Raw genomic sequence first — 17043 nt, 5'->3', positions numbered from 1 at the left:
ATTAATGAAGTTTTGGACATATATTTTAGTTTTTCTTGGCATTTCTGGGGTTAGTTAATAGTCTTTTTTTTTTTTTTAATCTCTTTCATGCTACAAATATGTCTATTTCATGCTACAAATGCTCCAGTTGAGCTTGGAGCCAAAAACTCTGCAGCACTGTTAAATTCATAATGAAGTCCAAAGCACTGAACAGTCTAAAATTCCTTTGACAAATAATGGTGTGAAAGAAACATAATAGAAAAAAAAATTGAACTAGTATTACCCATTAAAATACATAAATAATTTGTGAAGGGTCTTTAACATACAACCAATGTAAATGTCTTCCTCACAATCTCAAATGGTGAGCAAATCTGTAGTAGTGACTGGAAGACTCAGGACATACATTCCAGGTTTGGCTGTGGCTGCTAGTTGCAGGCCACCTTCAAAGCTAAAGTATTTATTAAATATTTAAAATTGGGATTAATATTAAAGCAAATTCTTGCATTAAAAGCAAACAACAAAAGACATATACGTAATACAGAACTAATGGCAGTAGAAAATGAAATTGAGTATTTCCATATGTACAGAACCTATTCAAAAAAGGATGTGTTCACGCTGACATGTATGTACAACTTGTAGTCCTCTTGTAATCTGCCAGAACCATTCCTCAACATTAAAAGTATTAAAAGTATTTCGAACCATTTTCCTCTGTTTTTTTTTTTTTTTTTTTTTTTTGGTTTTTTTTGGGCATGGATTTAACACAGCATTTTTGTTTTAATTTGCATTATTCAAGCTACAGACTACTAGTATTCCTTGTCATGGCTGAAATACTATTCACTCCTCCAGCCTCATTTATAACATGAATCATGTGCAAAATAACAGAGTTTGGTGGTGTTAAAGCATCTTAAAATGCTAATAGTTTTGTCATATATGGTTTTTATCAACACCTATCAGTTCTGCCATAAATTACTGCTTTATGCATATTCATTTAATGTATTTATATTGCTGTGTTCCAGCAGAATGTTCACTCTAGCAGTCAACATCTTGGACAATTTGCTGGCTAAAAACCAGCAGAAGACACATACCTTCCCCTATACTTATGTGTGTGTCTGCAACAAAAAGTACTTCTTTTATTGCTGAGCAAACATGCATAATAGCTTCTACTGGATCTTCTGGTTGAAGATGCAGCTACTCTGACAGTCTGCAAAAGGAGGAGGAAATTCCCGATCTGGAGCAGAGGACACCCAGCTGAGGCCCTGGAATGCCGTGGCACATCCTGGAATGGCAGCTTCTGAAACCATCAGGCGCAGGTCCTTCAGGGTAAGACATCAACGTAATCGCCGCTGTCATCAACTTCTGTGAAGTAATCAATACAAACAAAAAAAGATATCATTGCAAAGTGCTCTTCTGAAAGGCTGTGGGAAGCAGCACGTCCTGTGGCAGGGCAGGTATCAGAAACTCAGTTTGGTTTCTCAGTGTGCTGTTGCAGCGTCAATGTTTAGGCCCCCTGTGCTATGGACTGGATTCTCCAGGAAAAGGCAAAGCCTGCATTGCCTTCTCTGAGCCATCAAATACTGTTGTAAACAGTTGTATTCACATGATACCCCCTCCTTCCTGAGGAACAGTCAAATGTCAGAAATCATCCATTCTTGGTAAATTGAATTAGTAGCTGAGATACCTGTGACTCTCATAATGCATTCCTTGTTCTGTAAATAAATACCTAAGAGAAAAGTTCTCATCCCAACTAAAGGAAGAGAGCCTGAAAAATCCTGTTCTCTCTTACACTTTGTTACGGTTTTTCAGAAGCCAGGGAAAAGGCAGAAATTCAATGCTTGGAACTCAAAGTTCCATTATGGAAACCTATTGCTGTTCAAGCAGCTGCCCTCAGAAAAGCTGTTCTTAGGCTAGAAAACCAAGCTCAAATATCTCCAACCACCAGGATCGTGACCTCAGTCCCTTGAGGTCTTCCACTGGTTGCATTGGAGCGCTCAGTCCTGTGTGTGCAGCAAAGCCAGCTGCTGGTAGCATGTGAGGGACATGCTTGCTTTAGGGAGCACTGCTGTGCTTAGGGCAGTGCCTGTGTTTTGGAGAGCGTGGCATTTATGTAAGCCCCTGCTGTGGGCCTGCAGCCTGAAAGGGAAGTTTGGAATGCTGTATAAGTGAAATTTAAATAAAAATTTAATAAAAACAATTCCAAAGTAGCTTGATTATTTCTAAAAAGCCTCAATTTTTATGGAAAACTACCTATATTTTGACATTGCTATAAAAGGGCTTGTTTTCCTCCCTGTGATTCCAGATGAGGACACTGTTCATCTTCTAGAAAAAAATTACTATTGCAGGACCAAAAATAAAATACATATGATGTCTGATTCTTCCTAAAAGCATATCCATGCTACTGCAGTATTTTCCGTCTCCCTGCAACAGCAATGATAAGAAACCATAACAACATTGTTAAGAGTATACGTGGCATTTTTGCTGTGTGATACAGGTGACAAGGTAAAGTTGATGACATGGGAAATGTGTCTCTGTGGCTTCCCCTCAGCAAGGTTGCTGGGGCTCAGGCCCCAAAATTGCAGCAGTGTACGCAGAGCTGGGGGAGCTTGGCCAGTGCGGTTGCACTGCTCTTGTGTGTGAAACCCCAGCGACTTCAGCACAGAGAGGCTGTCAGAGACTAAAATAGTTCATGCCTCAAACTTTGGTATGAAGTTCTGCTCATTGTAACAAAAACTGTATAAAAGAAGCTACAACCAAAGAAGCCTCCCTGTAGTTGCCTAACCAGAACTTTGGACTGAAAGTCAAACTACTGAGATTATATAAAGGAATACCCATTCTTCAATCACCTGAAACAAGTAAGGAAGGAAAAGAGTGTGAGCCAAACCCAGCAGCCATACTGAGAATCATCTCTGCCTTGCTTCAAGGTGGAGGAGCCTGTAGCCCTCAGACCCCTTTTCTGGGAGGAGGTTTGCACAGATTTCTCCCCCAGCCAAGGTTGGGGGAGGAAGTTTTGGCATGTTGTAACCTCTGCCCATCCTCCCTTAATCAACCTGTCTATGGAACTCACAACCTTGGGAAAGCCACATCCACGGGCATTCACCTGACAGGCTGCTGAAGGAGGGCCTTAATCCATCAGAGACTCCCTGAAGTGTCCCCCAGAGCTGTTCCTGAAGCCTTGCATCACAGGACTGCACGTGATACAAAAATCCCAGAGTCTGTTGTAAGACACAATGGCAAACTCCCCTCGGTCCCAGGAAGGTGCCTGGGTTTTCCTACCTAGCCACCGGATCCTGTGCATTCTGGGGAGACCTTCACCACCAAGATGACCAGCTGAGAGGATGAAAGAAACATTGTAGGGATTCATGGAGTGGTGATATTTTCTGTCACTCCTGTCCCCCCCACCTCTTTCTCCTTTCTCTTCTTTTTACACTCCTTTTTCCCACTCTCCCTCTCATATTTACTATAAAATAAAATTAAACTATTGTCACTGGCATGTGGTCTCATTTGCACCTTAATTTGGGCAGAGGCATTTCTAATAACTTTAGTAACTGGATCCTAACACTGCCCCACACCACCGTGCTGAGCTGCTGTTGGGCATGAGATGCAAATCACAGGGCAGGGTGGAGACTTCAAAGTTCTGTTTCCTTTATGATATCGTACTTAATAAAAGGATTCCTCTTACTCTCATGTGTCCTGGCTGGGGCTCTTGGCACACTCTGCCAGAGGTCATGGAACAGCTTCAGGGTTACTTTGCAGCCCATGACCTGATGGATGCTGCAGCTCAGTGTTGTACAGAAGGAACATGAAGAATGGTGTGAGGGATACTAGCAAGTTATCAACAGTGCCTGAAGTCATGCTTCTCAAAACAAGGATGTAAGGGTGACATGGGGCTATACAACACAGGCTAAAGGTTTATGAGAACCTCTGTCTTTATTGTATCCATTTGCATAATTCTGTCAGGCAGAAGCATCATATCCTCATCCTACACCTGGGACTTGTGAGCATACATTAGCAGAAGAGGAGCAATGAGAGGCTGAATTCTGGTTCCAAAGCTGTGACCCTAAGCACAAGGCTATATGCTTCATGTTTGAATACAAATCACAAGCTGGCTTGCTTGCCTGCCCATCTTAGAACTAACTGAGTACAGTTCTGATACAAAAATATCTTAGAACCTGGACAATGAAGGTAAAGGCCAGCCTCAACCCCCAAGTGCAAGGGCCTGGTACCTTGGCAGAAGCACATTAGGTAAAACTGGTTCTCAGTCTTTTCCAGCCTAGAAGCATCAACATCCATGAATGAGAGAGCTGTGGCAGCTTTTTTTCATCATTGTGTATCTCTAGTGATTTTAATTTGCTCATTTGTAGTGGGTGAAGGTAAGTAACCTGTGAGCTAAAAATAACCATTTCAGTGAACATCAGAGAGAAGGGAGGCTGTAAAACTTCTGTCCATGCAAAACAAAGTTTAGCAAGTATTCACCACAAACCTATCAATGCTGTCATCTTTAAAAAACCCACAAAGGCAGGGCTAAGTTTCTCACCATCATAAACATTGTCCATTTCTGACTTGGACCTCTGGCTTCTTTGCAAGGCCTTCGGTTTCTTCACTGGGTAGCGGAGGTTTATTATCAGTCCTTGATTTGGCTTTTCAAAAGCGTATATTAAGTCCTTTAATGTTTTGAAGGTCCTCTCTGGAACACCTTCAGAAGTCTGTAAGGAAAGGATAACAAAATGTGTTTGCAAGTTCCCTTCACAGGGAGTCCCCTAAATGAAAAGGATGATAAGTTGCTTCTTATTTACCAAGGAGCTGTTTTGTAAACAGGTTTGGTGACAGAATATTGCACTGTCCTTAAAACACCAGGGACACCTCTTTGGAGCCATGGTTATGGCATTAAAAGTAACCTCCCTCACTATCTTTTTTTTTTTTTTTTTAAAGAACATCAGTTAAATCATTGGTATAGATGTGTGCTGCAGCAATCCACTACAGCAAAGTGTTGAAGAGTGACAGCATTACACACTGCACTCTGGTCTGAGAGCAAAAGTTTAGGGATAACATATTTAGTTTTCTTAAAATGCTGCTTTTAAATAACTAGGTGACAAACAGAACTCAAATTTTTACAAAATATCAGCATTGGGAAGCAAAGGTTGTGTGCACAAAACTGTTCTTTAAGTGTGGGTTCATATGACAGGACTGAACAGCTCCTGCAGCTCAGCCCTGCAGAGATCTATGCATGGACTTCATAGTGCTGTGACTTCAGGGCAGTGACAGACAGTGAGCAGCTTACTAGTAGTCATTAAAAGAGAATGGGGCTTTGGTTTAACTAACAAAGAAACATGTATTTATTTTCTTTGTTTTTTCTGCATCCTTCATCTTCTATTCAGCCCCGGATGGACTGGGTGCCAATGCCTGTGTGTACTGGGTCTGGCTGGGAGTTAACTTCCTTCATAGCAGCCTACATCGTGCTGTGCTCTGAATTTGTGACTGAAACAGTGCTGTTAACACAGCCACATTTTGGCTGTTGCTGAACAGTGCTCGTGCAGTGTCACCATGATATTTTCTGAAAAATCCCTTTGCCAGGATTTCTTTTCCTGGGAAGCTGAGAGGCCTCAGAGAGGAATGAAAACAATAATTATCTGATTGCTGCTCCTGTGTTTTGCTGCTTTGGAATGTGGTCTGGAGATCGTTTACCAACAGGCGTGTGTTTGATTGGTTCCATGTGAATTGTTTTAACTTAATGACCAGTCACCATCAGCTGTGTCAGACTCTGAGGAGTCAGTCACCAGTTTTTATTAGAAATTCTTGTTAAGCCTTCTGTCTGTATCCTTTCTCTATAGTTTAGTATAGTATTCTTCTAATATAATATATATCATAATATAATAAATCAGCCTTCTGAGAACATGGAGTCAGATTCACTCATCTCTCACCTCATCCTGGGGACCCCTCACAAAGACCACAGTGCAGCACTAAGGATGTCTTTCTTGCACTTGGCTCCCCTGGGGAGCAGGCTGGGGGTGTGCAAGATGCTGGCTGTCCCATCTCACCCCATGTGACACGGTACTCAGCAATAAAAGCGTAGGGAAAGAGAGTACGTTTGTGGTTATGTCTGTGCTGAGGCCTCACTTGGCAGGAGGTCACTAAATATCTGCCTCCTGATGGGAAGGAGTTGCTAAATTCTTCTTTGCTTTGCTTGTGTGCATGACTTTTTTTTACCTTTTTACCTACTACACTGTATTTTATCCGGTCCAGGAGTTTCCTCACTTTTGCTCTTTGTGTTCTCTTCCCCCAACTCTGTCCTACTAACCCTATGGATTTTTAAAAATCTATGATCATAGACTAAAATGATAATGGATTAAAATTACCATTGATCATAGATTAATTTAAGATATTTTAATTTATGATTTTTTAAAAAATCTATGATTTAATGCAATCTTTAGAGATGCTATGTGAATTACTCACCTGTATTCTAAAATACCCTTGGTGTTCTCTGAAGATACGATAAGTGTAGATGAGGTCCTCAAAGCTGTGAAAAAAACATTGTATACATAACACATCACATTAACACAGTGGATATATCTGAAAACAGGATTAATGACATGAGAAGTGCAGTAAAATTGAATGAGGCAGAGACAGGAAAGCAAAAGACGAGATCCTGGAGATTACAAAATGAGTGAAGGTTTAATGCCTTGAAATACAAGATTACTTTGACCAGGAGTTTCAAAGAACATATGAACTAAGCCTAACACAGGCCTTTAACAAGCATAATTTCATTCCACAGACATCACCTCTTCTCATCTCTCTCTTATCTTCCTCACTGCTCTAACCTGCATTTTGCATTTCTGTTACAAGAAGGCTGTTGAATTCTTGGAGGCAGAAAATGTCCTCCAGTCACCAGCACCCAGAAAATGACTGTATGGCTCCTACTTCTGAGAATAATGTTCTTCCTTTGCATTTCCCAAGGTTTTGCATTTAGTCATTGTTATTTTTGATAATAAGCAGGTGTTTGAACACTGAGGCTAGTGATGTCTTTGGATATATTTTGTCAACAGAAATAAAAGCTTTATCAGATACCCCAGTAGCAGCAATTCAGGAGGTGGGCTGGAGATCGTGACTGTGATAAAAAAAGGTAGCAGAGTTGAAGAAAATATACATCACAAATAAGTGAGGAAGTTGAGGAGAGGGGGGAGCAGCACTTGAAAACAAGGTTTTTTTAACTTGTGTGCTTCTTCATCAGGAGGACTTCAGCTGTGGCTATGTGAAGTGAACTGTCATGAGAAGGAGAATCTTGGCACAGAAACCTGGCTCAGGGCACTTGCACAGAAGTGAAGGGTTACTGAAAATAAGCTACTTTGTTCTGCAAAAAAAAGTTACTATGAACTAAAATCAGAATAAAGCTTTCAGTTATAACAGGTTTAATTTAATTCAAAAAGTGGTATCACAGGGATATTTTGTTTTTTTGTCTTCTTGAGATACCTGTGGAAATATACATGTTCCTTGCTGAAAAGTACTTTTACAAATGTGAGTGCTTACAGAGACGGAGAAGTGAGAAAAAGAAATACCAGGAACTGATAATTTTTTAAACTTGTTCTTTACTGATCAAGTAAATATTAAAACGTTTCTGCCTAGATATTATTTAGGTACTGTAATTCTTAGTAAATTAACATGAAACTACCATTACAATGGAAACTTCTGTCTCCTCATTAACTACTAAATGCTTACCAAGAGCTAGTAAACGGTACAAATAAACAAATGTTTGGTCTGGAAGAAAAGCAATGTGAGAGGGAAAATGGCTTGTTGAACAGTAAGGAGAACAGTAGCAAAACCAGTAGGTCTGAACTGAAGTGCTGTCAGCCACTTGGGATAATTCTAGATGAGACAGTGCACCTCGCCTGATTAGAGGAGAGATGCATTTGAGCTGGTCACACCATTCTGCCTCCCAGGTCCTCCATGGGAATGCACTCCCCACCATATCCCAGTAGAAAAGGATAAGAAAGTTTGTTTGCTGTAGTGAGGGGATCGGTGTCTCTGCCCACAGATCAGTTAATTTGAGAAGGGTTTATCAGTTTGCACATAAACCATGTTAGGTGCTAAACAAGGTGTTGAAATGCTAATTCAAAAGCTGCCTTTCAACATCACTAAGAGTTTCAGTGTTGGTTGGCAACAGCTTCAGGGCAGTTTGCCTAGTGAACCACTGCCAGGCAGCCCAGTTTCTGGGGCAGCTCTCAGCCAGTGCACTAATACCACCCCATGTGCTATCTGAACACAAGCCTTGCTCTGACCTGTGCAAGCCACCATCTGTGTACTACTGCTGCCACTCGTGCAGTTTAACTATGGCATTTGTCCATGTCAGGATTATAGGCAGATCCACTAAACACTTCAGTTTTTATCAGCTTTTAACACTAAAACCCAGAGAGGCAAACTGGAAGTCATGATGTGACAGGCCAAAGTATGTCTGCAAGACATCACAAGGCAAATGTGCTTTGCTCTTAAAAAAACCCAAAAAAACCCAAAAACAAAAGAAAAGCAATGTGTTGGCGTGACACAAAGCCTAACCCAGGTTCTAACTAACATTGTCATTCTTCCTCTGTGTCATGTTCTCCATTTGTCCCTTCTGACAAGGTGTGCATGTGCCTTCCCTCCCACCTCCCTGCCCTTCCCTCAGCCCCTGCATTCCACACCATACTGAAAGCAAGTTCCTGTAGCTCCCTTGCTGAGGGCTCTGTTTGTCCCCAACTTGCTATTTCTCTTCTGCTTGTTCTGTTATTTTGCAATCTCCTTTCTTCTACCTGCCAACCCAGTAGTACTCCATTTTCTCTCTTTCTTTTTCTCTCCTCTCCATTGATTATTTATAACAAATTAATTTTTAGTGATTGATAAAAACATCTTATATTTGTTCATTAATTAGATGTGTTAAAAGGTTTTCATGTCACACTCAAACGTGTCTGCAACAAGAGTGCAAAACCTCATAGGTTCAAACAAAGACCTAGATTCTAGTTTTTAAACTTCGAATGCATTATGAACAGATCAATTATATATGAAAAGAGTAAAAAGGGAAATAAAAGTACTATTCCCTACAGAAAAAGAAAATAAAATTTTTATTGTAGTAATTAAAGCTTTAGACTAGAAGTAGCAGTTTTCTATGCCCATCTTTTCTGTGGATTTGTCATATAAATTCAAACAGAACTTTGTAATTTCAGCCTCAGCCTGTGTTCATATATCAGGTAAAATTCCTTTGAAACACAAGGCTGAGTTTTTATCAGACAGAAAGTCTACAAAGAGAAGGAAGTGTCTTGTAACACGCCATGAGACTTTTCAGTGTCTCAACACTACTCAAATGCTTTTTACTCATCATTACAGAGGCAGTTACTCTGAGTAAGGATCTTGGAATCTTTTGGCAGGCTGAGGTATTTTCTCTGGGCTCCCCTTATTGTCTGCAGAGAGAGACCAGCCAGCATCACCAGACTATAGTTCATTTAGAATACATAGACACACTCCCTTGGAGTCTGTTAATATCAGGGAAGAACTATTAATGTTAGAGAAGATGATTTGTCTTTAGATCCAACTGAAAGCTTATAAAAAAATCAGTATTAGGATACTTACAAAACACAGAGACACAAGGCTCCTTCCACACTCTCACTCTCCCGTATTAAGTAGCTGCCATTCTTTTTCTTCTTGCTCAGCAGCTCTTCACAGGTTTTTCTTGTTATCTTTCCATGAAAAAATGGGAATTCCATGGGCCAAAGTAAACAAGGTAGCTTGCCTTTCAAAGCAATTCTAGAGCAAGTCAGAAACCTGGCATGAGAAGAAACCTTGTTCCAAAGGCAGCTTCCTGTGGAGATCTGAAGTTGGAGGTGCCAAGGACACACAGGACTTCATCTGTGTTGTTTACTGAACTGTCCCCCAGTGAGGTGGATTATTCTGCAGCTTGACAGCTCATGAGCTCCGTGGAGGCAGGAAAATGTTGGTCTACACTGGTCACAGTCCACATCAAAAAGGAAGGCACTTTTGTCACATTATACCAGCAGACTTTTGGGTTACGTATCACACCTCTAAGCTATGAAATCACTAAGTTGATACTGTGTTATAGTTACATTTTTAAGTTAACTTTTATGTTTAAAGTGTCTCAAAGCCCAGCAAATAGGGTCCTGTGCTTCAGGAATAAGTCAGGACTGTGTAGGGGAGGATAAAGTTATGTAAAAGCACTCTTTTCTTTTTTCAGGTGATTTTGAGAAGAGAAAATAAGGATTTGTGATATTTTAATCAGCATCAGTCATGAAGGCATAGGATGTGCCAGAAAAAAAAAAAAGGCAATTCTCTGTTCATGCAGAGGTTTAAACAAATTTCATCAAAATAAGCTGTATAATGACACAAGGTATTTAATGGAGGAGCAGTGTGAGATGCAGGGACGGCTGTCATCTTGATCACAGGGAAAAAAACCTATGAAAAAACCAAGATAAATACTGATAGAACACTGTAAGCAAAACCAACCATGTTTTACATGCAGCTGTTACAGTCATGTTTTTTCTCTGACAACTTTGTACACACAAAAATCTTACATTAACATTTGTGTGTTTAACTGCAAGTTGATCATGTATCACACTAAGACTGTTTCCAGATGGTGTCTCAGGTAGTTCAGGAATAAAGTACCTCTAAAAAGGTACTGTTTTGTCTCAAAGAAATGTAGGAACTTAAGGAAGAAAGATATCCCAAGAGAGAAACCAAGAAATGGCATGTCCAAGGTGATGCTGTCGCTGAGGTCTATCATGCAGTGACCACAAGTTACTGATAAAACAAGTCCTGATCACCAAGGAACTTATTTATGTAGTTAGATCCTCCAGTTTCAGCTGTCTGCAGACAGCTGCACTTGGAATAAGTCTTATTTTATCTTCCAATGGGATGGAGATAGTGATATTGGGAGGGAAATATCCTGGTCTTGTAAGCATCCTTAAGAACAAACATCCTTATGTGACAAAGATTCTCCTTCTTATCAAATGCCCTTGTATTTTCCTCAGGTCAAAACTGTTTGTGGCCTTTTTTCTTGACATTGTATAAATAAACATTTTCCATGAGGTATTGTGAGGTGAATGGTGTTTCCAGAAGCCCAGCCCTGCAAATGAAGAGCAGCAACTGCTCAGCACTGTCCTGCTTCAGGCAAGTTTTCTGCTTGTATTGAAAGGAAGGTAGATAGGAAACAACTGCAAATTCCTCTTTCAAGAAAGTAAGAAATCGATGTTCTTCACAATTTTCTCTGAAGGTCTCATTACCTAGGTGCAGAAATATAAGACAGTTTCAGTAGGTCTTGCAGATCTGAATGTAGAATTTACTTAAAGTGAATAGCAACCACATGCTACCTGCTGTTGGCTTAGCAGAGTGTTTGTCTGATATTAAAAAAAATCTTAAGAAGGAGAAAGTGCTTGAGGAAAAATGGGGATGAGGTCTCCTTCCAGCAGCAGTCACCACCCACTGGCCCAATCACATTCTTCCTCAGTTGTCTCCACAGCTCCCTGAGAGCATTCAGGAATTAACAGTCCTTTTACCTCACCTCATCTGTCTGTAATATTCAAATGGACCTGAGAATAGGATAGAATGCTTGATTTAAAAGCAGAAATCCTAGAAATACACTAGAGAAAGATGTCTGCGAGGGGGAAAGGAGAGAGGCTGTAAATATGGTATGGTCAGTCAATAAATATCTGTGACTAAATATATATCACTAAAATATTGGTGTGGGTGTGTGTGTGTGTTTGAGGGCTAACCCAGAGCAAAACCACACAGCTTCTGGCAAATATACAACAGGACTTGCAGATCTTAGCATGGGATACCTGTTGATGGATGCTGTGTTAACAGCTGGCAGGTGGGGGATTTCCTTGTCAGTCACCACAGCTGCACCATGAGCCTCACCACAACTTGTACAACACAGCACTGAATCTTTACAGTGCATGTAGGGGTCACATAACAATATATTTCCATGGGCCTAATGTAGCCTAATGAAAACTCTGAGCAAATATTTCCTAACATAAACATTTCCAGCTTAACAAATCTCACAAGTATTTTTGGCTTACACAAACCTGCAAACCCAGGCTGCCTCCTCAGCCAAATCTGGAAAGTGGTAATAAATATGACCTGATGATCTCAAGTTTGATTAAATGTATGATGAGAGACTTGGGGAGCTGAAATGGCAGTGATGCCCCAAGGCAGTGTGGCTTGGGTGGTTGAGGCAGTTGCACCAGGCTGAGCCTCTGGGAATCTTAGCTACACCAAACAAAGCAGTAGCTCTTGTTAATGTGTGCTTAAAATCATTTTAGTCCATTCTGGAATAAAATTGGGTTGCTTTTTATTTCTCATCCACTTAAGGAGATGTCACAGTTCCTAGGATAGACCTCCTGCAGTGACTATCCTTTCAGATGGCAGAGAACAGGGTAAAAACAAGGTCCTTGTCCCTGAGAGACTGTCTCTTGGCCTGCTTCAACCATACCATGGGAAAAAAACAGAGTTTCACTTCCTAAAAATCCTCTGTATGTCAAAACAATCACATCCTTCAATCAATCCTACACTTTCTGAAGTTAATGCAATCACTTCTGAAGGAAGTCTTTTTACATAAGCCACCTTTTCGTGCAATTGTTCTCTTTACTTCTCTCTGGCACCACTTTGGCTACTACTTCTATAAAATTTGATGCCTATAAATAAGCAAGTCTTTTGATTAGAAGAGCATATCCATAGCCACTCTTCCCTTCACAAATAGGTGCTAGAGAAACAAGACCTGCAACATTTTGGCAGCAGTGCCAAGCCCTTGTTGATGGTATAGCTCGTTGGTTTTCTGCCATTTGGCTGCCTGGACTAATTTTCTTTTTTTTTTTTTTTCACCTGTTATTGTAAAACTTAGCAAGTCTATTTCATAGTGACAACTCATGTTAACAAGCACAGTTTTAGCTCTTGTTCTGCAATGTCTCCTGGCTGCAGCTCTAGCACAGCAAAGCTCCTTCTGTAGAAGAGGAAATCTGGGCAGAAGCTAGGCTGCGTGACAACACTGAGGGTCAGACTTTCAGCGAATCATCAGGCACAGTGTGGGATATTCAGGCTAAATAAAAGCTGTGGTCAAAACCAAAACCAGTGTGCTTGAACTGTTGTGATGAAAGCAAGGAGCTGAAGGTCATTTCTTATCTGGCCAGAAAAAAAAAACAGCCACAACATAAAAAACCAGAAAGTAAGTTGAGTTCTAGCTAAATCTCCTGAAATATGAGTTCTTGTTGAGTTGTGTCTCTGGGCAGTCCCAGTCCTGTGGCTCACTCTACCAACAGAACCAATAATGTTTTTGCAAGAAGAACTGTTACAGCAAAAAATTACATTTAATTTCAATTTACAGCTTTAGCATGATAGATACACCAGGCTGTACTTTTGCAATTTACTGTGCCTGGACACAAAGGGATTTTTTTGGTAGTATCTGTTGATGGCAGGATTTACTTGACACTGAAAGAAAAATCATTATGATGTAAATTCAAGAAGAAAATTGAACTAGTGTGTCTGTTACTTAGAGATTACTGCTACAGCTGTCTGTGGAGCCCCAAGGCATCAGAGCTTTCCCATTAGCTTTCTAATAAAATATAAACCTAGGAGGAAAAGCCTGTGTTATAACTCTCTTAACATACTGCCTGTTTTTTAAAATACCAGTAAAGAGAAAATGGTAGTTCAGAATGAAAGTGGTAGTTCAAAATGAACTGAGAATGGTAGTTCAAACTTGTCTGTGCTAAAATTTGAGTTAAAAAGTCACAGAGCCAAACAATTAGAAAAGGTTTATAAGACACATGAATATGTGTAAGTTGTGGGTTTTGGTCTTAAAATGATCTAGAATTTTACTTAAATGTTTACTTACAGGATAAAGTCATAAAACAATAATTTCCTTCTCACTGGCAACCACATTGTCAGGGTTCAGAGTGATCCATATTCAATTACTGCCTGAGCTTATAATAGCCGCAATGTTTGTATTTAAGTGTTATGATCTGCCTCTGAGGCAGGGTAACTGAGGCTCTTGTTAATAGATCCCTTGGACTGAATTAGAATTAGAGTGAAACAATACTGAATGTCCAGTTTATATATGAGGCATACTTATTTCAAAACAATTTAATTGCAGCAGAAAGAAGGAATGTAGCCATTTTAGTTCTTTTCTACGAAAATATAAAAATATATCCTGAAAATTCAGCTTGCAAGACATCTTCATTGGTCTCAAATATTACATATATCAATTAATAAAATGCAGTAAGAAGTTAGCTCACGTCATAATGCCCCCAAAGTACTGCCTTCCTGTTAAGAAATGTGCAAACAGAGCTGTAGGAAGTGACAAACCTCACTTACACTTAATCACATTTCTGTACTTCCGCTACATACTCCATCACATATAACTGTACTTTAAAAGTTGAAGCTTTTGTCTTAATATTTGACAAGACTTGGTCCAAGGTGTTTATCTGTCCTTCACATCTAGAGTCATATTAACAGTATCATCATTTTTACCTTGTGAATTTTCTGTTACTAGTAGCTCTTTTTACCATTACTGATATTTTCCTAGTCACTAACTTATAGTGTCCTGTCAGAATGCTGTGTACATGACAACTACAGCTTGCCACATTGGAACAGTGCCATCTTTGCATAATATTGAAAACAACACTTATTCCCCCCCCCCCCAATAGCAATTAGGCACTGAATAATGTAAAGAAAAGCAGGATGACAACATACAAACTTAAGAGGGCTCTTGCATCATTTTCTAAACCACTCTTCCTTCACATAATCTTCTTCCTTTACTGATGGTCTGGGCAGCACTACAGAAAGGTGATCAGAGAACCAGGCTCTCAAAGAATGTGCATGCTCAAATGATGCTCCCAGCTCTCAAGAGTTTACAGGACAAGTTCACACAAGGCTTGGATTCATATCTTGGGCAAGGCAGACATGAATACCCATACAAAAGCTTATGCTTGAAAGTATCAACTTTCTAAAGCTAAAGGCTAAAACACAAACGGGAGTTTAAGTCACAGACATAAAAAAATGGGGTCAAAAGAATAGGCCAGGAGAACTGATTAAAGCCAAATTTATGGAGCATGTCAAAAGCAAAGAAAGAACTTAGGCTGCTCATCTGGTTTAAGCCAAAAGCCAATATCCCACTTCCAAAAATGGTTACTAGGGGATATGTAGAAAAAGAAACAGTAAGATACACTTTTTTTTTTGTACAAAGGTGAGTACAGTTCTTGTACATAAGAGGATAAATACTGTGAAAGGACAGCTAGGATAAGAACCTTATCTATAAAATCAGTAGGAAAAAACATGTCCTGCTAGATAGAAGCTGCAAAGTTCAAATGAAGTCTGAATATGGGAACCTACAGACGCCCCAGCAAAGGTGACGTTCAGCTTTGTGTCCCTTTAGTTGTGCCCTGTGGTAGAAAACATAATGGAATAATGGTTTTAGGGAAAACTGGCTTGGTAGCTGTAGATTCTGAAAGAATGCATCAATTAAATTAAAGGTTAATGTTAGCCACTTGTCTCAGTCAAAATCTTATGTGATTCCTCAAAGGAAAACCAGAAACAAGCAAGGGGGAATCCCTCAAGGAGAGTGAAAATCACAACAGAGCAGATCATAGGATAGAAGGGAGGGAGGCAGACAAAAGGGGCACAGAATCAGCAGCAGGCAATAGGAAGCATAAGTGAGATCCTGTAAGGAGTCCTTAAAGTCAGGGTCACTAAAACCACGAGAAGAGTGGCAGGTATCTCAAGGCCAGTTACACTCATCCAGCAGGTCAGTGGCTGAGGTCAGCCACGAGGGAAGGGAAAGGCAGAGGCAAGGCAACAAAGGAGGGAAAGGAAGGGAACTAGGAAAAAAAAGAAGATTAATGAATGAAACAGAACCTGATTTTCCTAAAAAACAATCAAAGGCTGATGAGAATAATAAAAAGGGGAAAATATCTAAAGACCATTTGACTTACTTTGTTTAAAGACCTATCAGCAACCACTGATCATACAAGTGATTCATTAGGGCAGTATGAAGTACAGGTACCATGACTTTCATGTGAACATAGCCCATGAACTGCCCTGCAGGGTGGTTTTCCCACACTGCTTTTGCTTCTCTGATCAAATTAATTTTGATCTTCTCCAGCACAGTTGTATATGAGCAGATGAACTTTTCTCTTTTTCAAGGACAGTTTATAAAAGTGACCTGAATAGAGACCATGTGAGAATTCAATTTTCTGTGGATTTCAGAGCCTAAGAGCTTCACTTTGGCAGTTTACTATTTGCCTGCAAAGGCACCTGCCTCTCTCCCTGAGAAACATCTTCCCTAACCCTTAGCTGGTCTCCTGCTTGATTTCATTATTTTGCAAATAATTAGATGAAAATGTAGGAAATTAGATTATAGTTTAGCATTTCAGCCCAAACCAGTGCTTGTAGACCCCCAAACTAGTTAGACAACCTTTGTTCTTTTTGACACAAATTACTAGAGGCCAACATTTATCAAGGCCTTTGTGCTTTTACAGCATGCCTAGATTAGAAGTGCTGAGTCAGGCAGGAACACGTTTTCTCTCACTTGATTAACAGGGGAAAAAGAAAGGACTTGAACTACTGCAGCACAGCTATAACAGACTCTCTTGCTGATGGAGTTCTCAGTTCTGCTCCATTTCGACTCCCTTTCACAGATAAAGCTTCCCACTGCTACTGTTGCTACTATCAAATTCATATTCAAATCCATCTCACAGCATGAAAGCTGAGTGCAATGCTTCTCTGGCTGACTTGGTGCCTCTGGAAATGACTCCATTGCACCGGTTAAAATAATCATGGAGGAAGCAGAAATGAAAATTAATGGCACGAACACTTCAATTTTTCTTTGGAAGTCTGGGAGTTTATCAACAAAGCTTACTTAATTCCTGTGGAGGAGAGAGGGGTAAGATTTTGTGCTTACATAAAGACTGTTATAATCTAGCTGTATGGATATGCTCCATTAAAAAGGAGGAAAATACCTTGCTATGCAATCATTTGTGGTTCAGCTCACCTCTGCAACCTGACACACTGGCAGTGTAAGTGTGGTAAGCCCTCGCTGTTCTGTTT

The 17043-nt window shown here is 40.1% G+C and overlaps 1 protein-coding gene across 1 annotated transcript; it reads right to left on the bottom strand.

The window, feature by feature from the left end:
- Window positions 1-390: 390 nt before the first annotated feature.
- Window positions 391-11334, bottom strand: SH2D1B (SH2 domain containing 1B). Its single transcript, XM_064410574.1, has 4 exons — window positions 9568-11334; window positions 6427-6490; window positions 4511-4679; window positions 391-1335 (listed from the first exon to the last, which is right to left on the bottom strand). Exons 1-4 carry the CDS (start codon window positions 9699-9701, stop codon window positions 1295-1297), a joined length of 408 nt encoding a protein of 135 aa, XP_064266644.1. The 5' UTR covers window positions 9702-11334; the 3' UTR covers window positions 391-1294.
- Window positions 11335-17043: the final 5709 nt, after the last annotated feature.

This window comes from Passer domesticus, chromosome 2 (assembly GCF_036417665.1).
Source record: "Passer domesticus isolate bPasDom1 chromosome 2, bPasDom1.hap1, whole genome shotgun sequence".
NCBI lineage: Eukaryota > Metazoa > Chordata > Aves > Passeriformes > Passeridae > Passer > Passer domesticus.
The sequence above is the reverse complement of the archived record's forward strand: the minus strand, read 5'-3'. Positions and strand labels throughout refer to the sequence as shown.

Bases quoted from the DNA above. Each gene is read 5' to 3' on its own strand.
- SH2D1B (XM_064410574.1), bottom strand. From the start codon at position 9,701: ATGGAATTCCCATTTTTTCATGGAAAGATAACAAGAAAAACCTGTGAA. The intron at 4,680-6,426 runs GTGAGTAATTCA...CTTTCCTTACAG, and splicing joins AAGGGTATTTTAGAATACAG to ACTTCTGAAGGTGTTCCAGA. The intron at 1,336-4,510 runs GTGAGAAACTTA...ATTACTTCACAG, and splicing joins AATGGACAATGTTTATGATG to AAGTTGATGACAGCGGCGAT.